The sequence below is a fragment of the Hypomesus nipponensis genome, chromosome 16 (genome assembly GCF_054491055.1).
Source record: "Hypomesus nipponensis isolate SF chromosome 16, ASM5449105v1, whole genome shotgun sequence".
Classification (NCBI taxonomy): domain Eukaryota; kingdom Metazoa; phylum Chordata; class Actinopteri; order Osmeriformes; family Osmeridae; genus Hypomesus; species Hypomesus nipponensis.
This window is the reverse complement of record NC_140376.1, coordinates 575,263-597,500: the sequence shown is the minus strand read 5'-3', so window position 1 is coordinate 597,500 and position 22,238 is coordinate 575,263. Positions and strand designations below refer to the sequence as shown.

The window sequence follows — 22,238 nt, the reverse complement described above, 5'->3', positions numbered from 1 at the left end:
CTCTTCTGTGTCTGGACTATAAACCACAGCAGCCGGTTATGAAAACATGGAACACAGAGCCAGCAGAGCAGAGGAGATGAAAATAGGACAATTTTGTTAAATGCCTCACGGTTGTTGTTCTTGACAGGTGAAGACAAACAGGTCCATAAAGCCTGCTTAAAGAGGCCCAGTGGGGGTGGGGGGGTGGGGGGGTGGGACACCTCAGGATTGTCAAACAGCCTGGTCTCTGCTCGGAGGTAGTAATCAAGCCACACGACATGCAGGTCTGGAAATGCAGGATAATCTGTGCGACTTCTCCCTGAATCTGAGGGTTGACAGCTGAATGCCAAGTGGCTGGCCTGGTGTGAACAAGACGAGGATGCTCCTCAAGGCCGTACGAGCCAGGCAGAGCTGGCCGAGCCAGGCAGAGAGAGAGCGGAAGAGACAGAGAGGGAGAGGAAGAAAGGGCGAGAGAGACAGAGAAGGAGAGAGAGAGTTAGAGAGAGCGGAGGAGGGAGAGAGAGACCTGCAGAGACTAGACAGCAGAGACACAACTTCCTCTGCCCACTCAGTCAGTCAGAAGCGTTCAGCTTGTTTTCCCTGGACCACCTCACCTGTTTGACGTTGTATCCTGTCTTGGCGCTGGTCTCAATGAACATGACACTCAGCTCCTTGGCCCTCTGCTCTCCTTCCTCGATGGTGATCTGCCTGCGAAGACAAGAATCATGGATTCCCATCAGCCTTCTGATGGCTAGCATGAGGTAGCTCTGGTTCTGCTGCACCACACCCTTCATCCACACTGTAAGAGTCGCTACAGAGAATCACCATCATCCATCAGCATTAACACAGTACAGGTAAGACAACCAGATCATTTACTGCTGCTGTCTGAGAGTCAGACAGACCCCGGCCGCCACAGTCATAGATGGTGAAGTTGATTCATTACGCTGTGGCGCAATAAATTAATTACTGGCCATTTGTAGGACGTTCCTGTGGATCAGTTCAGGTTTCTGGGAGAGAGAGAGAGAGAGAGAGAGAAAGAGAGAGAGAGAGAGAGAGAGAGAGAGAGAGAGAGAGAGAGAGAGAGAGAGAGAGAGAGAGAGAGAGAGAGAGAGAGAGAGAGAGAGAGAGAGAGAGAGAGAGAGAGAGAGAGAGAGAGAGAGAGAGAGAGAGAGAGAGAGAGAGAGAGAGAGAGAGAGAGAGAGAGAGAGAGAGAGAGAGAGAGAGAGAGAGAGAGAGAGAGAAAAGAGTCTCTACTGTCTCTACTGACTCTACAGACTCTCAGGTGGGGCAGGCTGACTGACTCCTGAACATTCTTCCGAAAAACAGCTCTGACACGGACTACTGCATCTCCTACAGCCATGACAGAACACGCCTGCAAAAGAATGGGTTTATCCCCCTTCAAGCACACACCTTCAGCAGGAGTGTGTGTGTGCGTGTGCATGTGACCGTGTTTGAGACAGAACTCGACACATACCTCTTATCTCCCAGGTCTGTTTTATTGCCGACGAGCATGATGATGACATCACTTCCTCTCTCTGTTCTGACATCATCAATCCATTTGGAAGTCTGCTGGAAGGAGTTGACATCTGTAGTGACAGAGCAGTCACCATGAAGAACTGCTCAAATATTACATGTTCAAACAGGAATAATATTTTTATAGCAATTCAAGCATGTGTTGTCTGTGTGTGATTTGACAAACATGACAAGATGTGACGTTTCAGTCTGATCTGATGAAATGATTTGTGACGAAACCTTGTAGACCTCACCACACCCTCTGAGCATCACTGTTGTTCTGTTTATAGTTGGCAGCCTTGGATTATGGTGTGGTGGTGGTGTATGTATGTGTGTGTGTGTGTGTGTGTGTGTGGGGGGCTCTCCAGGGAGGGGGTGTGTGTGGGGGGGGCTCTCCAGGGAGGGGGGCTGTGTGGGGGGGCTCTCCAGGGAGGGGGTGTGTGTGGGGGGGCTCTCCAGGGAGGGGGGCTGTGTGGGGGGGCTCTCCAGGGAGGGGGGTTGTGTGGGGGGGCTCTCCAGGGAGGGGGGCTGTGTGGGGGGGGCTCTCCAGGGAGGGGGGGTGTTTGCCTGTAAAATGAGGTTTACTGTTCTCCTCCCTGGGGTTCTGAAAGCAGACATTTTTCCTCTCTCCCACAAACGTATTAAATTCCAGCTGCTGATGGCCGCAATGGGACTGGACACAAATAAAAATGTCACTTTTCATCTAGAGAAGGAAGCTTTGAGGAAATTGTGTGTGTGCTCCACTCACTGGTGATGTGTGTGTGTGAGTGTGCTCACACTCACTGGTGATGTGTGTGTGTGAGTGTGCTCCCACTCACTGGTGATGTGTGTGTGTGAGTGTGCTCCCACTCACTGGTGATGTGTGTGTGTGTGTGAGTGTGCTCCCACCCACTGGTGATGTGTGTGTGTGTGTGTGCTCCCACTCACTGGTGATGTCGTAGACCACCACGGCCACGGTGGAGTCTCGTATGTAGCTGGGGATCAGGCTCCTGAAGCGCTCCTGGCCCGCCGTGTCCCACAGCTGCAGCCGCACCTGCACACAGCAGACAGCAGGGGGCGCCACACTGTGACCGGCCCTCAGCAGGGCCTGTACACACTGTGACCAGCCCTCAGCAGGGGGCGCCACACTGGCTCCCTCACACACACACACACACACACACACTCATGTAGCCCATGCATATGTAATCACACACACACTTCCGACACCATGGAAGCGTCACGCTGTCCTGTACATACACAACTGCAGCTGAGCCAGGAGATCTACACACGACCAGGAAATAACATCCAGGAACACGAAGCACACAAGATGACGGAGGGTGTCTCATTCAGACGTTCTAGATTTATGAACAAACCAACAGACAAACGGATGAATTAGTTTCAGATCGAGATGCTCACCGTTCGATCCTCCAGGTACATAGTTTTAGACAGGAAGTCGATTCCAATTGTGGCCTGAAATGAGAGAAGGAGAGGTGTGTATCAGCATGGTTACAGGAGGACAGGTGTGTATCAGCATGGTTACAGGAGGACAGGTGTGTATCAGCATGGTTACAGGAGGACAGGTGTGTATCAGCATGGTTACAGGAGGACAGGTGTGTATCAGCATGGTTACAGGAGGACAGGTGTGTATCAGCATGGTTACAGGAGGACAGGTGTGTATCAGCATGGTTACAGGAGGACAGGTGTGTATCAGCATGGTTACAGGAGGACAGGTGTGTATCAGCATGGTTACAGGAGGACAGGTGTGTATCAGCATGGTTACAGGAGGACAGGTGTGTATCAGCATGGTTACAGGAGGACAGGTGTGTATCAGCATGGTTACAGGAGGACAGGTGTGTATCAGCATGGTTACAGGAGGACAGGTGTGTATCAGCATGGTTACAGGAGGACAGGTGTGTATCAGCATGGTTACAGGAGGACAGGTGTGTATCAGCATGGTTACAGGAGGACAGGTGTGTATCAGCATGGTTACAGGAGGACAGGTGTGTATCAGCATGGTTACAGGAGGACAGGTGTGTATCAGCATGGTTACAGGAGGACAGGTGTGTATCAGCATGGTTACAGGAGGACAGGTGTGTATCAGCATGGTTACAGGAGGACAGGTGTGTATCAGCATGGTTACAGGAGGACAGGTGTGTATCAGCATGGTTACAGGAGGACAGGTGTGTATCAGCATGGTTACAGGAGGACAGGTGTGTATCAGCATGGTTACAGGAGGACAGGTGTGTATCAGCATGGTTACAGGAGGACAGGTGTGTATCAGCATGGTTACAGGAGGACAGGTGTGTATCAGCATGGTTACAGGAGGACAGGTGTGTATCAGCATGGTTACAGGAGGACAGGTGTGTATCAGCATGGTTACAGGAGGACAGGTGTGTATCAGCATGGTTACAGGAGGACAGGTGTGTATCAGCATGGTTACAGGAGGACAGGTGTGTATCAGCATGGTTACAGGAGGACAGGTGTGTATCAGCATGGTTACAGGAGGACAGGTGTGTATCAGCATGGTTACAGGAGGACAGGTGTGTATCAGCATGGTTACAGGAGGACAGGTGTGTATCAGCATGGTTACAGGAGGACAGGTGTGTATCAGCATGGTTACAGGAGGACAGGTGTGTATCAGCATGGTTACAGGAGGACAGGTGTGTATCAGCATGGTTACAGGAGGACAGGTGTGTATCAGCATGGTTACAGGAGGACAGGTGTGTATCAGCATGGTTACAGGAGGACAGGTGTGTATCAGCATGGTTATAAACCTCAGATCTCAGGCGTGTCGCTGTGACACAGCAGGGAGGGGTGGAATGGATCTCGGAAGCTTCCAATAGACAGTCTGTCTAATGGATATGAGAGTCTATTTAATTTAACCAGACTCAGTAGGTAAAAGGAGGTTGTTACCAGTGAGAATCATCATGTGCTACGCTACCTGAGATCACACAATAACATCAGGGCTCCTGTAAGTACTTCAGTCAAGCCCCTCTTGAAAATGGAAAAACACTGGAACCAATTATTATGATCTGTGCTTGGTTCTACAGTGATGCTAGTCTTTTCTAATCTCCGTGATCAAAAAGTTGTTTATGTATCTAAGGTAGGGGTTCAGGCAGTGTTCCTCCCTACCTGACTGCATGTCCTGATTAGCAGTGACCATCATTTAGAGCCAGATGTGATATTGATCTCCCACAGTGTTTCAGGGCTCAGTGTGTGTGTGTGTTCATGTGTGTGTTCATGTGTGTGCTCTGTGTGTGTGTGTGTGTGTGGCCCTTCAGGGTGCTCCACTCTGAAAGAGCCAGCCATCAGCAGCGAGATCACGCACTTGTTTCCGTGGCGATGGACGTAACCTGCGGAGTGTGTGACAGAAGCTGGAACCTCAGACCAGACAGTCCCACTCAGATAGTGTTCCACACACTCCTAAGTCATGTCAACACAGCGTCAAAGTGCGTTTGTTTCTTATAGGAAGTTTCAAAAAAAGTATGTAGATCTGCTGAAGACATTTATCTGTAATTTCATAAAGGTTTTCTGTGTCCTCTGGGTTAAATATAGAAGAAGGAGGGATGGAGAGAGAGAAGAGAGGGAGAGAGCGACAGAGAAAGAGGAGAGGTGTGCATGAACAAATCAAATTCGTAGCAGTTATTTATGAGCTGTTTAATTATTAAGAGTCTCATATCATGGTTAAAGAAGCCAGGCAGTGGAAGCACGTCTTCCCTGCTCCTCCAGTGACTGCAGGGAGAGACGCTCCCTCCAGGAGAGACGCTCCCTCCAGGAGAGACGCTCCCTCCAGGAGAGACGCTCCCTCCAGGAGAGACGCTCCCTCCAGGAGAGACGCTCCCTCCAGGAGAGACGCTCCCTGAGTCAGGACCAGCGTCACCCCTCCTCCTGCAGGTGTGGTTGTGGGCTCTGATAAAGACCATGTCAGCTCCTCAGGGCTGCCGGGGGTGAACTTCAGACAGGCTGCAGAGCCCTGGGATCATCCTGAATCTGTTTGTGTTCAACAAACAGTTGAACTGAACATAATCCTCTATGGAAATGTTTTACAAGCTAAGTTTCATGAGAACAGAATTTTGATGTTTTTCTACAGTCCCCACATTCCTAAAAATTTTTTTTTTTTGTTACATATTTGTGCCTTTTTCTTGACATGCAGGAATGGCCCAGGCTGGAATCAAACCCGGTTGCTGTGGGGACTCTAGGTACACACTGCAGCTGGGGCTGTAAACAAACAACAACTATTCAATCAGACGCATTGATTCAATTCTAAAGGCCCGACAGCTGGAGAGAGACAGTGACAGAGGGGGAGAGAGAGAGGGGGAGAGAGAGAGAGAGAGAGAGAGGCCGTCAGGACAGGTGATTGATGTGACCACATGTTGATACATGAACGTTTGGTTAAACGTCTGGTCAATGCCAGATTGACTTGGTAACGATCGTTTGAGGATCAAGTTGTGAAAAACATGAGAACCTGGGAGCATCGTTTATGTCCGTAACCCCCGGACACCAACAAGGCTGGTAGTCAAGATATACACTCGCAGTCTCAATCAATAGACCAATCAGGGAGCAGGGTCAATGGACCAATCAGGGAGCAGGGCCCTGACCACTCACCAGCATGTCAACCAACGTCTTTGGTCAGCATCTACAGGACAGTAACATGCTTTCTTGAGAGACCAGACACCTCCCCCTCCCCTCCCCTCCCCTCCCCTCCCCTCCCCTCCCCTCCCCTCCCCTCCCCTCCCCTCCCCTCCCCTCCCCTCCCCTCCCCTCCCCTCCCCTCCCCTCCCCTCCCCGTCTCAGCTCAGTGGCCAGGCCTAACTGACAGCTCAGTGTGGCGGATGCCCTGAGTCTCCAGAGCACTCAGTCTCCAAGCTTCCCTGCCTGACAGAAACAACACCCTGCCTGTCAGTCAGTCAGTCAGTCTGTCAGTCTGTCAGTCTACCTGTCTGCCTGTCTGCCTGTCTGCCTGTCTGCCTGTCTGCCTGTCTGTCTGCCTGTCTGCCTGTCTGCCTGTCTGCCTGTGCTGTATTAGGGTTCCTGCAATCTACCAGCCGTGCAAAAACGATACAGAACCTTAATTACTGCTGAAAGGTCCTGGGGGGTTATGGAAAAGGCCTCCTTCAGTTACTGAGCTCGGTGTCAGCCAGCCAGCCAGGGAGGACTGACATTCAGCTGGGCCACCGGAGATGGTGCACTCACACACATACACACACACACAGAGCTGCTTTGAGCGTCTTTGATCCATGGCTACAAAGCGTAGACTGCGGCAGCAGTTCCCACATCACTGGGAGCAGTGGGCCGGCTGGGAGGAGAGTTCCTGCACAGGGGAGGGGACTTGGCCGTGTTGCAAACACAAAACACACATCTCACATTCCTCACAGGAGTTATTACAGTCAAGCCCAGTGGGACAGTGGGATTAAAGGGGCCGTCTCCCATAGTTACAGGATATAGAGGCTGTCTCCCATAGTTACAGGAAATACAGGCTGTCTCCCATAGTTACAGGATATAGAGGTTCTTGTACACTTGTACAGAGGGATTTTCATGGGTGGTGGGGAGTGTGTGTGTATGAGCAGAGTGTTCAAAGACAGCGAGAGCCTTTGTTTCTAAAAGCGTTTTAACCATAATGCAGATTCTGCACCGGGATTACCAGAAAGAGAACCACAGAGTTGAACAGTGGTGCAAATCCGTCCTCATTCATCTCAGCTAAACGCGGGGAGGGAAGAGGATATTCACCTCATTGTGAAAGCACAGCGACACTGAGCTATGAGAAAGCGTTTAATCCGCTCACAATACACCATCCAAACCTCATGACTGTGCAGCAGTCTTCAGACTCTGGGGGACGGCTCATAGACCCTCCTTCCTTCAGGAGAGAAGAAGAAGAAAGAGAACTAGCTGCTTCTCTCCAGACAGTCGCCAAGGAGAGGGGGTTCTCCTGACAGGAGAACCAGGACCAAACACACAAACGTTCCACATCTGCAAATACTTCCTCCCAACACTTCCTCCCAACACTTCCTCCAAACACTTCCTCCAAACACTTCCTCCAAACACTTCCTCCCAACACTTCCTCCCAACACTTCCTCCCAACACTTCCTCCAAACACTTCCTCCAAACACTTCCTCCAAACACTTCCTCCAAACACTTCCTCCAAACACTTCCTCCAAACACTTCCTCCAAACACTTCCTCCAAACACTTCCTCCCAACACTTCCTCCAAACACTTCCTCCAAACACTTCCTCCAAACACTTCCTCCAAACACTTCCTCCAAACACTTCCTCCAAACACTTCCTCCAAACACTTCCTCCAAACACTTCCTCCAAACACTTCCTCCAAACACTTCCTCCCAACACTTCCCCCAGTCAGGAGAGGTCTAAAGACATAGTTCTCGACAGACATGCTGGCTGGCTTGGCCGTGGCAGAGAGGAGGTCTAGACTGAGAATGAATCCCTTACTCCTTTACTTATTAACTATTTAATCAAATTATTTGTAAAGCAGAGGGATGATTTGGACTGAAGCTCTCTGAGTGTGAGGGTGTGGAGGGGTTTGTGTAATCCCTGTCAAGTAATTTAGTAGTACAGGGTATTGTTATACTCACGTAATTAAATATAAACCAACATTCACTGTATAAGACTTACAATGTACCATCTTTATAAACAAGCCATTAAGAAGTCTCAGGAAGTCTGATACACACACACACGTGTACACACACACACAGAGTGGCAAGCAGCCTGCTATGCAAGCAGCCTGCTATGCAAGCAGCCTGCTATGCAAGCAGCCTGCTATACAGACTTCATATTGTCCCCTAACCCAGATGTGTGTCAGACTCACATGTTCATTTGAGTCAAGGACAAACCCCAAGCTGTTTGTTTCACACTGGAGTGTGTGTACGTCTGTGTGTGTATGAGTGTCTGTGTGTGTGTGTGTGTGTGTGTGTGTGTGTGTGTCTGTGTGTGTTTCGGGGAGGGGGAGGGTCGGAGTCTGCAGTGCTGTTAGATTATTGTGATAGTTGATATATGTGTGACAGACACAAAACAACAGAAAAGCCACCCACCTGATACGTGTTGTCGAAGCTGTCATACATGAACCGTGTGATCAGAGAGGTCTTCCCAACTGCAAGAGAACACAAACAGCAAACAGGTTAGATACTGAGAGAGTTAGATTGAGAGAGAGAGATAAAGAGAGATATAAAAAGATATAGAGAGAGAGATATAGAGAGGGGTAGAGCAGGTGTGTTAGACAGGCAGGAGAGACAGGTCTCACTGCTGTGAGAGATGGGTGTATGTGTGCGTGTGTGTGTGAATGTGTCTTTGTGTGTGTGTGTGTGTCTTTGTGTGTGTGTGTGTGTGTGTGTGGTGTTGCCGCATCTTGTCAGAGCCTGCTAGCGAGGGAGCTCATTAGCGGGCGTCAGGGTGACCCAGGGGTCGGCAGCGACACAGGTGTCATCACACTAATATGGCTGCAGGCTTTGGGCCTGTTCCGGGCCCATCCAAACACCACACACTCACAGAACACCTGCAGAGCCCAGGTGTCTAGACGGTAGCTCACGTCACAGTAAACCCTGAGTGGGTGACTTAGTCACTGTGAGTACATGAACATGTTCATCTGTCACATACTGCACATACTGCACACACACACACACACACACTCACCTACACAGTGGAGCTTCAGGCACACAAGTCAGACAACAAGTATTAGAAGTAAGTTATTAAATAATAAATGGGGCTTTTCTCAGCTCTCCTCCTCAATTCATTTAAATGCTAATTTCCCCAAAGACACAAGAGCATCAGATTTCACAGCAGAAGGGGTTTAAAGTTTTGCTCATGAAGCCATGCGTGAAGCTTTTCTAGTAAACGGAGGGTTGTGTTCTCTAGCCTGGTCCCCTCTCCTCATCCTCAGGTGGTGCTGACTGGGAGCTGTGCTGCTCTATGACTGGGAGCTGTGCTGCTCTATGACCGGGAGCTGTGCTGCTCTATGACTGGGAGCTGTGCTGCTCTATGACTGGGAGCTGTGCTGCTCTATGAGGGGGAGCTGTGCTGCTCTATGACGGGGAGCTGTGCTGCTCTATGACTGGGAGCTGTGCTGCTCTATGATTGGGAGCTGTGCTGCTCTATGACCGGGAGCTGTGCTGCTCTATGACTGGGAGCTGTGCTGCTCTATGAGGGGGAGCTGTGCTGCTCTATGACCGGGAGCTGTGCTGCTCTATGACGGGGAGCTGTGCTGCTCTATGAGGGGGAGCTGTGCTGCTCTATGACCGGGAGCTGTGCTGCTCTATGACTGGGAGCTGTGCTGCTCTATGAGGGGGAGCTGTGCTGCTCTATGACCGGGAGCTGTGCTGCTCTATGACCGGGAGCTGTGCTGCTCTATGACCGGGAGCTGTGCTGCTCTATGAGGGGGAGCTGTGCTGCTCTATGACTGGGAGCTGTGCTCCATGACTGGGAGCTGTGCTGCTCTATGAGGGGGAGCTGTGCTGCTCTATGACTGGGAGCTGTGCTGCTCTATGAGGGGGAGCTGTGCTGCTCTATGAGGGGGAGCTGTGCTGCTCTATGAGGGGGAGCTGTGCTGCTCTATGACGGGGAGCTGTGCTGCTCTATGACGGGGAGCTGTGCTGCTCCATGACTGGGAGCTGTGCTGCTCTATGACGGGGAGCTGTGCTGCTCTATGACGGGGAGCTGTGCTGCTCTATGACGGGGAGCTGTGCTGCTCTATGACTGGGAGCTGTGCTGCTCTATGACGGGGAGCTGTGCTGCTCTATGACAGGGAGCTGTGCTGATAAGTGTTGCTCGTCCCTATGCCAGAGAGAGAGAGAGGACTGAGATCCCACCATGCACCCCGGTCAGGCAGCAGTGATGACAGTACTCTCAACCTCCCAGACGTCTCCGTGGATACCGCCGTTGTCCAGGAGAACAGTCTGAGCCAGGTCGCTGATCGATGGTTTCAACATCGACCAGCTAATTTTAGACCCTTTAAATATTTCAAACATCGTTTATGGGGCGTTCCTCATGACTCCCCATCTGGGGGGGAAGGGGGAGGGGGGACACTGACCTCCTCTATAGCAGGCCTCGAAAGGGAGGTCTGGGGGTCATGAGGGGAGGTCTGGGGGTCATGAGGGGAGGTCTGGGGGTCATGAGGGGAGGTCTGGGGGTCATGAGGGGAGGTCTGGGGGTCATGAGGGGAGGTCTGGGGGTCATGAGGGGAGGTCTGGGGGTCATGAGGGGAGGTCTGGGGGTCATGAGGGAGGGCTAGACCTGGTCAGACAGACAGGCCTGGTCAGACAGACAGGCATGGTCCACAGGGGTCATGAGGGAGGGCTAGACCTGGTCAGACAGACAGGCCTGGTCCACAGGGGTCATGAGGGAGGGCTAGACCTGGTCAGACAGACAGGCCTGGTCAGACAGACAGGCCTGGTCCACAGGGGTCATGAGGGAGGGCTAGACCTGGTCAGACAGACAGGCCTGGTCAGACAGACAGGCATGGTCAGACAGACAGGCCTGGTCCACAGACAGACAGAAGGCCACCAGGAAAGTTAGTTGTTTACAGGAAAGAACCCTTATCAAGCTCAATAATTATGCGTGTTTGGGCCCTCAACATGCTCCTATCTGCAGAGCCTGAATAAGTAATTATGCAAATAGTTTGATGTAAAATAGTTTGAATATCTCCATGTGGGAGCTGCCCCAGTTTATCTCCACGTTATTCAGACAGTGAGCTGCTGTCCGTTTATTCTGGGATGGTGAGAAAAGCCGCAGGACCGTTCAGAGGGGAAGAGACGGAACAGGAAGTAGAGACTCCAGTGTGTGACTCACACGGCAGGAGTCAGCACCACAGCAGTCACTATGACAACAAGGACAGATGAAAAGCTAAATGGAAACCGCAGAGACAATATCGGATGAAAGTAACCATGGCAACCGCAGTCAATATACTGTCTTTCTCTACCAGAAGTCTGTTACTACTGTAGCGGTATTGTCCTGTAATCTGTCTGGTCTCATACCTCCATTGTAAAGAGTCTCTGGCAAGGAGGAGGCGAGGAAGGGGTGGAGGAGAGTGAAGAGAGAAGACAGGAAGGATGGGGTGGAGGAGGAGGAGGAGGAAGAGAGGACAGGAAGAGAGAGAGGATGAGAGAGAGAGGAGGAGAGAGGAGGACAGAGGAGAGAGAGGAGGACAGAGAGGAGGAAAGGGTCTGGAGCAATATTAGAGGAGCATTAGACCTGAGAGGCTCTTCAGAGGAGTGGTTAAGAGAGAGAAAGAGAGACACGGAGAGAGAGGCCATCCAGTCTGAGAGGACATAAGAAAAGAGAGGTTGTTTGATACTCTGCTGGCTTGCTGAGTCATGCCACCCACCCATCCATCCACCTGGAGAGCACACAGAGAGGTGTGCCCCTCCAAACACCTAACATCGTTCCTGCTGCCTTTTATCTCTTCAAACTAAACACAATGTCTGATCCAACACCGTGGTTACGTGTCACAAAAGTACCGATTACATTAACTCCAGTGGAAACAAGTACGGGCTTGTTCTTTTACTTGTTTTTGAAAAGATTTGTCAACCTTGTGAAACTTTGAAAGGAGAGGAAAACAGAGAAGCCTAAAATATAGAGAGGTAAAAAGGTAGATTAAAACAGTAGAGCACAATAGAGTACAGTAGAGTCCTCATCAATGAGCAACTTTTTGGGGAAACAAAAAAAAAAACTTAAAAAACCCCCCACAAACTTCTGAACCTCCTGCAAAGCTGAGTGGAGTGGCACACAAATAATCAGATTCTATCATATCATCTATGATGATATGCAAATGAGCCTGAGCACAAATCTGCATATATGCTAATATATGCCCCTCCCCCCTCCTGATCTCTTAATGACAGTGTGTCTGTGTTTGCTGTGTGCGATGGCCTGTTTGTGGTTCTCCAGACCACGCCCACATATGATCCTGTCACTTGATACCAGCTAACAGGATCTGTTCATTGTCGCTTTATTCACTTTTAATGACTGCATTAAAATGGTCTGGCCGGACTAATCTGTTGTTATTGAGGGATGACACACACCTCCACCTGAACACACTGATCTCCACCTCTACAGTAGACTACACACACGCCGGTAGAGCATGGTTGACAAGAGAGAGAGAGAGAGAGAGAGAGAGAGAGAGAGAGAGAGAGAGAGAGAGAGAGAGAGAGAGAGAGAGAGAGAGAGACACAGAGAGAGAGAGAGAGAGAGAGACAGAGAGAGAGAGACAGAGAGAGAGAGAGACACAGAGAGAGAGAGAGAGAGAGAGAGAGACACAGAGAGAGAGAGAGAGAGAGAGAGAGAGAGAGAGAGAGAGAGACAGAGAGAGAGAGAGAGAGAAAGAGAAAGAGAGAGAGACACAGAGAGAGAGAGAGAGAGAGAGAGAGAGAGAGAGAGAGAGAGAGAGAGAGAGAGAGAGAGAGAGGGGTGACTGGGTTCTTCTGCACACTCAGGAGAGCAGCACATCTGAGAGCCACACATGAAAGTTTAATGGAGGTGCTTGACTGTGGATGGAGCTTCCAGAGGCTTCCAGCTGACATCATCCTGTACATACCTCTCTCTCCTTCCCCTCCCTCTCCCTCCTCATCTCTCTCCTGATACTGTATTATTCATCTTTGGGTCTTTTTCCCTCTCCTCTATCTGTATTGTATTTGATACTTTTTTAGGATAGCTTCTGTCCATACTTTTTTGCACTACATACTTTTTTGCACTACACTGTTATTGCACTTCTGGTTAGACCTAAAGTACACCTTGTACCTGTACTTGTACTACGACTTGTGCCATTTCCTTGGTAATACATCTACGATGCTGACCTTTCCTCTTTAAGCTGTGCCGGCTAAATGGAGTTCGTCCACTCGGGTGTCATGGCGATGCGTTGCCTTCTGGCCAGCTGGGATTGAAGGGTCAGTCTGCAGACCACAGCAGCTCTTTTTCCAGACGGCTGAATAATGAACCGGGAAGTGGGAGTCAGTTTTGTCCCTGTGAGGGCGGTGAAGCACCTTCAGACGCCCTCGCGTCACAGGGACTTCCTGTGAACGGTGACATTTATTGCTGGAAGGTGATTGGCTGGAGAACAGAGTGTATAATATTACGTTTTTCAGCGGACGGAGGTTTGTCCAAAGTTTAGCCTTACCGATGCCAAAAGCCAGGTCAGTAATAGAGTGTGGAGGCAGGGGGGCAGGGATGGGAGGGGGGCAGGGATGGGAGGGGGGCAGGGATGGCAGGGGGGCAGGGATGGGAGGGGGGCAGGGATGGGAGGGGGGCAGGGAGGGTTCATACAATACCCTGATGGCACGGCAGCCAATCAGAGACAGCTGATGCTACCTGGGCCTGGCTCAGGAGGAGGAGAGGATATAAATAACCTGCGGCTCCTCGCCCCCACCTCCGCACCACCCTGGGAAACAGGCCGCCACACCGGCACAGCAAACACACTACATCAAAAATGTATCATCCAAGACACACACAGAAAGATGAAGAAGGGAATGTTTGTGGAGGAGGAGGGGGAGAGGAGGAGGAGGAGAGACAAGGAGAGCCTCTCCTGCTGAAGAGACCATGGCTGGATGGAGGAACACATTAAGAAGGCAGCTGACTCTCTGGAGGGATCACAGCAGAACATGTCACAAGCCAGATGGGCGCTTCATTAATGACCTGCGATGTAAATGACATGATGAATTAATTAGTCCAACAGGAGGATTCCACAACACTAGTAACGATAAGAGCTGGCTTCATCTGGAGTCACTGTAAGGCTTCTGGGTAATGGCTACAACATGTGACAGAACCTGTCTCACTCTGATCTATAATTCAGCTCACAAGCCCTCGAGCTTTCAAACACGAGCTCCAGTTAAGAGATCTGTACCTGCACTGAGCTCACTTAGTGAGATGGAGGAGGGGGAGGATGGGCAGCGAGAGAAGCTCAATGTTTCTCTGCTCCAAGTATGGACGGTTCCTCAACCATGACCACTGAAGCACTGTTAGAACTACAACTGACCACTAAAGCACTGTTAGAACTACAACTGATCCTTGATCTTTGGCTGAACGTCCTAGATGCATCATAGTGTTTGTGTTTGGGATTATAATGTGTGTTAATAAATAAAGGGCTGAACGCAGGCTGCAGACCTGCAGCTCTGATAAACCTCTCTAACATCTCCAACCACACCAGGCTGCAGACCTGCAGCTCTGATAAACCTCTCTAACATCTCCAACCACACCAGGCTGCAGACCTGCAGCTCTGATAAACCTCTCTAACATCTCCAACCACACCAGGCTGCAGACCTGCAGCTCTGATAAACCTCTCTAACATCTCCAACCACACCAGGCTGCAGACCTGCAGCTCTGATAAACCTCTCTAACATCTCCAACCACACCAGGCTGCAGACCTGCAGCTCTGATAAACCTCTCTAACATCTCCAACCACACCAGGCTGCAGACCTGCAGCTCTGATAAACCTCTCTAACATCTCCAACCACACCAACTCCTGGGCCAGCTAACGACACCTGTTACTTCCTGAGCATAAAAGCGATAGAAACAGACACACACACACACACACACCCACGGGAGAGCAGGTCTGCACGGCCAGGATGTCTGTGGAGGCTGGAGGATGATTGCCTTGGGAGAGGAGATAGCAGTCGTATGTCTAGTCTCTCAGCAGGGCTGAGAGAAGCAGGCGTGACGTTTCAATGTATAAATTAGAGTCTTCCTCATGGCAGGGGGAGAGGGAGTCTGGGACGCAGGAGGACGAGTGGCATCGTCTCCCCTGGAGGAGCAGGCGTCCAATAGGAGAAGAGCGTGGCTGAAGAAGAGGAACAGCTGGATCCACTTGGACTGCTGCATTGGGTTCATTTGATTTGTTTAAAACGAGTTGCTGTTTCCCCGATGCGCTGGGCAGGGTTAACCCAGGGGAGAGGAGTTAAACAGCTGACTGGCATCACAGTGACATGTGAGGAGCGCAGAAACATGATTAGTCACGGTTGTGGTCCTGGCTCACCCAGCAGACCCCATCAGGACCAGGCTGACTGATAATGACACACTGTAATTGGTGTCAGAGGTCTGTCGATATCTGTACACAGCCAGACACACACGTTAGTCAGTTGCAATCTCTTCCGACTGAAAGACTGGCTGATTGACTGATTGTTGGGCTCCCTGACTGACTGGCTGGCTGACTGGCTGGCTGACTGGCTGGCTGATTGGCTGGCTGGCTGATTGGCTGGCTGGCTGACTGACTGACTGGCTGGCCGCTTGGTTTCTAAACCAGAAACAGATGACATGCAGTTTGTCCTCTCAGAACAGATAGAGGACCCGATTAAGTGAAGTCATGTACCTGTGTCATACACCAGGCCGCTCAAACATCGGAGGCTTGGTGCCCCTGAACTGCTAGGATCTGTCCAAGGGATACGGAAGATGAACAAAACTATAGTCAAACTAAAATAACAAACGATAATTAAACCGTGAACAAAACAAGACCCTTTAAAACAAGCAAGATCTTTATTGTCCCCAGAAACAAAGCACTGTGACAGAGCAGTGTTTACAACAGACACAAGAGGCTACAGGAACACAATACCAAAGCCACCTGTGTTAGTCCTTGATGTCCTAGATGACAGAAGGAAAGCAGAGCTGCTTTTAAACTGAGGCAAGGAAGGGGACTGGGCTGCTCCTCTAAGAGGGTCTGTGATGGAGGGAGAGAGAGGCAGAGCTCCACAAATCTCTCCCAGCTCCCTCATGATGCTGCGGTCCACTGCATAATACACCTAGCTATCCGACCACCTGGCCATCCAGCCAACTACCTAGCCATCCAACCACCTAGCCATCCAACCACCTAGCCAACCAATCAGCCAGCTACCCAGCCAGACAACCAGCCAGTAGCGAGTCCTCTGCCTTCCTACTCTCCTCCACCCAGAGAGGGCTCCCCCCCCCACGCTGCAAGCCCCTCTGAGATTAATGGGGGTTCAGGAAAGACAGCCTGCAGTCCTACATGGGCGACCTCCACAGTGTGTGTGTGTGTGTGTGGAGGAGGGGGTGGTGTTTATGTGTGTGGTGTTAGCTGAGAGGGTAGTGTATGTGTGTATGTGTGTGCGTGTGGTGTGGGGGGGAGGTATGGGGGGTAATAGGGGCCGGTTATCCGAGGCAGACTTGCTGCTAAATCTCATTTTCATTCATTTACCTCACCGTGACTGCACAGAAAACACCCAGTGAACTAACCCTGTTACCAGACCATGTCCACACACCAAGAGAGCAGAGCTCCTCTCCCCCCTCTCCTCCCCCCCCTCCCCTCTCCTCTCCTCCCCTCTCCTCTCCTCCCCGCTCTCATTCCTTCCCCTCTCCTCCTCAGACAGTGAGGTTGGGTTCTTAGAGCTAAGCTCTGTTGTGACTGAACAGTGACAGAATGTTGATGGAGCCAGGAAGCTGTGACCACCAGCCTTATTCAGACAGCAGTCAGTCTCCTGGCCTGCCTGGTGCCCCCAGCCTTCCCCCTCACTCTGCTGTCAGACGAGTCATCAGCCTCCCCCCTCACTCTGCTGTCAGACGAGTCATCCATGCTGGCCTGAAAGCGTCCAGGACAGAAAGTGTATATGACCGTGATCTGTGACGGCGTGGGAGTGAAAAAGAGAGTTCTTCTTCCACACACTGTCCCCTTCCACACTCACCCCCTCTTCTCCTCCCTTTTCCTCTCCCCCTCCTCTCTGCCCCTCTCATTTCTCTCCCCTTTCTTTGCCCCTCTGCCCCGCCCTCCCAGGGGAGCTAAAACCTTCTGCCCAAGAACACAAATTTATGGTTGATATTAATCCTGGGATACTATCACAGCTGCTCGTTTTGTCTAAATATTCAATACTTCCCACTTTCAGCCTCTCTCCCCCCCCCCTCTCTCTCCATCTGAGGATCTCAAGTTCCTATACTTCTGTTTAATGCTTTTGAGGTTTGATAGGAGACAGCACACATTCCTAATAAAGGACTGTATATGGGGGCATGATGATGAATGGAAGGGAGGGAGGGAGGGAGGGAGGGAGGGAGGGAGGGAGGGAGGGAGGGAGGGAGGGAGGGAGGGAGGGAGGGAGGGAGGGAGGGAGGGAGGGAGGGAGGGAGGGAGGGAGGGAGGGAGGGAGGGAGGGAGGGAGGGAGGGAGGGAGGGAGGGAAGGGGGGATGGAAGGGGGGAGGGAGGAGGGCTGGATGGAATGGGGGGTGAAGGGTAGAGGAGGGAGGAGGGAAGGGCATGGGTGGTGGGGCAGGGCTGGCTGCTTGGAGGGACTTATGCCTTATGATCAATTACCCTCCATTACTGGACAGCCGAGTGGATCAATAGCAGATCCAAGCTGCTTCCCTGATCAATCAGAGAGCAGGAAGGAGGGGAGGGCCAGACAGGAAGCAGAGTGAAGAGTTATCTTCAGGAGCAGCTCCACCACTCAGTATTACAGCTGCAACTACCCCAACACACTCAGTATTACAGCTGCAACTACCCCAACACACTCAGTATTACAGCTGCAACTACCCCAACACACTCAGTATTACAGCTGCAACTACCCCAACACACTCAGTATTACAGCTGCAACTACCCCAACACACTCAGAGAAGCTAACTCATATGCTCACTGTATAAAGACATACACATTCCCCCCCCACACACACACACACACACACCCCCAAACAAACACACACACTACATGCACTAATTGCCGGTAGCTTTGGATGCAAGCATCTGCTAAATTGAATCAAACGTAGTATAAAGTCATGAGCAGAATCTGAGACTCAACTGAGCCCCCATATCAAGGCAGGGTGTGTTTTGGGACTACCCCCCTGGGCGTTTCACCAGCACACAAACAGAAACACAACTCCCAAAACCTTGATTAGCATTCAGATCAGATATCATTTTTACCAAGAAGATGAAAAGGTTTTTCAAGCCCAATGACTAATGTTAAAATCGACCAATTTAGCCAATGTTACACTTGGTGAACCGCGCTGATATGACACATTCTCTCAATCTAGGTGGATGATTAGGATGGGAATGGGTCTGAGATTAGATGTTTTTTCTGGTCCTCGGTGAAAACAGCGTGCTATGAGAGATCTGCGTCTCGCCATCGAAGAAATCTAAATAGATTATTGCTTTGCAAGCAACCTAATGAAAGGAATATTGATTGTAAGCAGAACAAACACAAGACAATACAGTAAAATATATATTCAACAAGCCCCTGGTCTGAGCCGCACAGAGCTGGACCAGACCACACAGAAGCAGCGAGACAGCAGATCTCATTGAAATGCAAAGAAGCAAAAGCAGAAAGAACAAAAAACAGGAATAAACAGGAAAAGGGCTCAAACAGACGCTCCCATCTAACCCCCCCACCCTCTCACTGGCATGTTACCAGATACCAGACAGTCAGACAGACAGGCAGACAGGCAAGCAGGCAGGCAGGCAGGCAGACAGTTGTTGCCAACATCTCATAACAGTACTGTGCCAAAGTCTCATCATACTGTATGAAGAGAGGGGATCCAAATGTGAACAACTGTCATGTCTGGCGTTCCTTCTTCCTAAGAGGACCTTGTCTGTGGAGGTGGAGCCTAAGCCATCCCCTGGCCCCTGTGGGACTGGGTGTCTGCCTGGTCCCTCTCCGCCCAGAGCCCAGGCCTCCACAGCACAGAGAGCTGTTGCCTGGAGACACGGTGATTGATGCATTCAGCCGAGCCCCAGGACTCCGCTCTGGCATCAGGACTCAGTGATTCAGCAATATCTTCCAGACTGCGGGAAAACTGCAGTTCAAAAAGAAAAGTTCTTAAGGCTGGAAGGAAGGTGGTGTTAGGGTTGAGAGAAGCAGAGCTCCCAGGCTGCAGATGCAGACCCCACCTGGGCTCCTGTGTGTCTGAGGAGCAGGAGGACCCTCACTACAGCAGCACAGGGAGGACCCTCTCTACAGCAGCACAGGGAGGACCCTCTCTACAGCAGCACAGGGAGGACCCTCTCTACAGTAGCACAGGGAGGACCCTCTCTACAGCAGCAAAGGGAGGACCCTCTCTACAGCAGCACCTACAAACACGTCTGGATCTGACAGCTGAGTTTTAAAGCTACCTAACGCTCAGCCTCTCGTAAACACACTGAAGTACAGAACCGGCAAGCAACAGGGTTGACCACAGAACCACCTCAACAACCGCCGCTGATCATCCGATGACGGGGCTCCTGCACTGAGCGTGGGCAGTCTGATCTGCCAGGGTTGGACCCTCGTGGCTGGAGGAGCTGGGGAGGGGGAGGGCAGCCAGACCTCCAGCAGGACCACAGCTTCCTGCCCGCTCAGCGTTCCACCTGCACAACAGGTGCTGCTGACGCCCCCAGTTTGGACCAATCACTCTCCTTCTCTGTTTGTCCTCAACAGAGTAAACTTGGGATTCTACAACAACTGCATCCGAGTCTGTCCCATCTCCAACCCCAGCCCCAGCCCCAGCCCCAACCCCAGCCCCAGACATGTGGAGTGACTTGGTCAGAGGTCTCACAGTGGCCCCCCCTCCTCATTGCTATACATACACACACACACACACACACCTCCTCCCCCACACTAAAACCACTGGTGCTTCTGGATGAGAGAACTCTCTCAGCACTTTCTGTTGTGGTATTCATTTAGCTGACGTTGATACACCAGCTGACTGTGTTAACGCGCTATCATCGCTAATGATTCAATGTGCTGATGCTGGGAGTCCTGGGCCTAGATGAAGTATGAACAGAGGGATATTTGTTGATATTATGTGTGTGAAAATATGGTCGATTTCATAAGATGAAAACAAACATCAGGAATGTGAAGTGTTTCGTGATGTCACGGTATGTCTCAGTGTGTCTCTGAGGCTTGATAAGATGAAAATACCTGTACATTTGCAGGACATTTAAACCCCACCAGTGAGTGAACAGAATAAAAATGATCCGCAGGCAAAGTAATGCCAAGAGTCGGTATTCATATTTAATAAGCTAATAGATTCATTCATTATTCATGCCAACTGTCTCTATCGAGTTATTTTTGGCCGTGCACGACACACAGCGCGTATCTCTCCAGATCCCGCTCAATAAAGTCCAGGCTCAGTTTCAACATGTACAGATGGAGTATGGACAGCACGTATAACCCAGCCATCAGGACGTTGCTGCCCCATCCTGATCCCAGCCCCTGACCAGAATTGTGGAGTGCGACCATTACATGGACATTCGTCAAATTAAAGTAAAGCAAATTACCAAGGTGTAAACCGTCTGTCGGGGGAGAATAAATATTGGATGCAGCCACTCTCTGCTACGTTAGGTAATTTCCTGGATCGTGGACGTGTTTTCCCTGCAACGCCTCGCTCTCGCAGGGTGTGGAGGTCAGAATATGTCAACAGTTATCTTCTTTAGGGAAGGACGCTAACATCCTATCTCTTAATCTTCTGTACGTGTACCAACGTAGGCCTAATTACAAAATAATCATTCTGACACCAGAAACATCCTTAGGCTAACTGTTTAGAGACTCCTTCAGTCTTGCACAGGGTGAGAGAGTGACAGTGAGAGGACACAGTTTGCCACAACAGCTCCCTTCCGCCCTTCGCTCTTTCGTTCGGATTACAAAGTGTAACATACTCTAAATCAGCAGCATGTAAACGGATGAATGACTTCGTCATCCTCATCATGTGGTGGACGGAGATGAGACGGGCGTCAGAGACTGTAGCTACACAAGTTATCCTACCGACAACAGGGTGTGTCTCATCAAACTGGGATTTCGGTTCTTTCCTCGTCTGTTCCACACCAGCAGCCACGTCTCAGACTACACCCCTGCCTCGAAACCATACAAACGTCCCACAGTGCTTTATATCTGATACTTTTCATTACAATTTTACTGAAGGTAATTTAACATATTGTCACAGGACTGGGCAAAGATAACTGTAGACAGGACATGCACATTTGAAGCATGAGTCATGTCAGAGAGAGAAAGAGTAACTGAATAGATAAGAGACAGCTTGTGTTCTTCTTGTGCTTAGTAAAGTTGGAAATAGTCGCAACGTTGTGTGTCCATTTGGATTGGATTGTAAATAGACTACACGCACCAGTTTTTTCGGATAAATAGCTATAAAGTATCATTTAAAAATATATATATTTTGTATAAGAAACGTGCACTTCGAACAAGACCCATTCACTTAAAAGCCGGGTAGGCTATATTCAGTTAATCCTTTTGACATTCCTTAAATGTAAGACTAAGTTCGAAATGATCTACTTAGTTATCAACAGCGGCTAACACCAGCAGGTGCACCTCGCGCAGCCTAATCAAATGGAGAATAACTTCTCCTGAGAATTCAGCTGTGACTTACCGCTTTGCTCCCCGAGAAAGACGAGTTTGAATTTTCTTAACGGGTTGCCAAAGTCACTGCCGACAGACATGGTTTTGGGTGGGTTGCGGATAAGAGACGGCAAATTAATTTGCGATCCCTGTGGCTCAGGTTGAGATGTGAAAGCGACGCCCGTTCAAGCCGCCCCTGCTCAGAATGCTGCACCGAGTCTGGCCGTGGCTGTTAGCACTGCGCCTGCGCAGCCTATCCTCGCTCAGCGCTACTCAAGCCTGAACATGACGTCATGCGAAAGCGGAATGAGCGAGAAGCAGAGAAAATACAATACTTGTGGAAATGCAAATTGCTTTAACGCAGACCGCCCCGATCTCTCTCTCTCTCTCTCTCTCTCACACACACACACACACACACACACACACACACACACACACACACACACACACCATGGGTAGGTCTGGGTAGACACAGGCCTACCCAATTTTTTTCTAGGCCTACCCAAAAAGATTATTCTTGCTACGC

At 50.5% G+C, this 22,238-nt stretch overlaps 1 protein-coding gene across 2 annotated transcripts in view; it reads right to left on the bottom strand.

Moving 5' to 3' along the window:
* The window catches only part of rab6ba (RAB6B, member RAS oncogene family a), a 30,066-nt gene extending 8,121 nt beyond the window's left edge, over nt 1-21,945 (bottom strand). For both annotated transcript variants that reach the window (XM_084676059.1, XM_084676060.1), the window contains exons 1-6: nt 21,744-21,945; nt 8,513-8,571; nt 2,887-2,940; nt 2,419-2,524; nt 1,454-1,565; nt 594-687 (exon numbers count right to left, since the gene is read on the bottom strand). In XM_084676059.1, the coding sequence (XP_084532185.1) occupies nt 594-687; nt 1,454-1,565; nt 2,419-2,524; nt 2,887-2,940; nt 8,513-8,571; nt 21,744-21,813 (495 nt within the window). In that variant the 5' untranslated portion in view covers nt 21,814-21,945. The remainder of the gene's footprint in view (nt 1-593; nt 688-1,453; nt 1,566-2,418; nt 2,525-2,886; nt 2,941-8,512; nt 8,572-21,743) is intronic.
* Between the last annotated feature and the right edge of the window lie 293 nt (nt 21,946-22,238).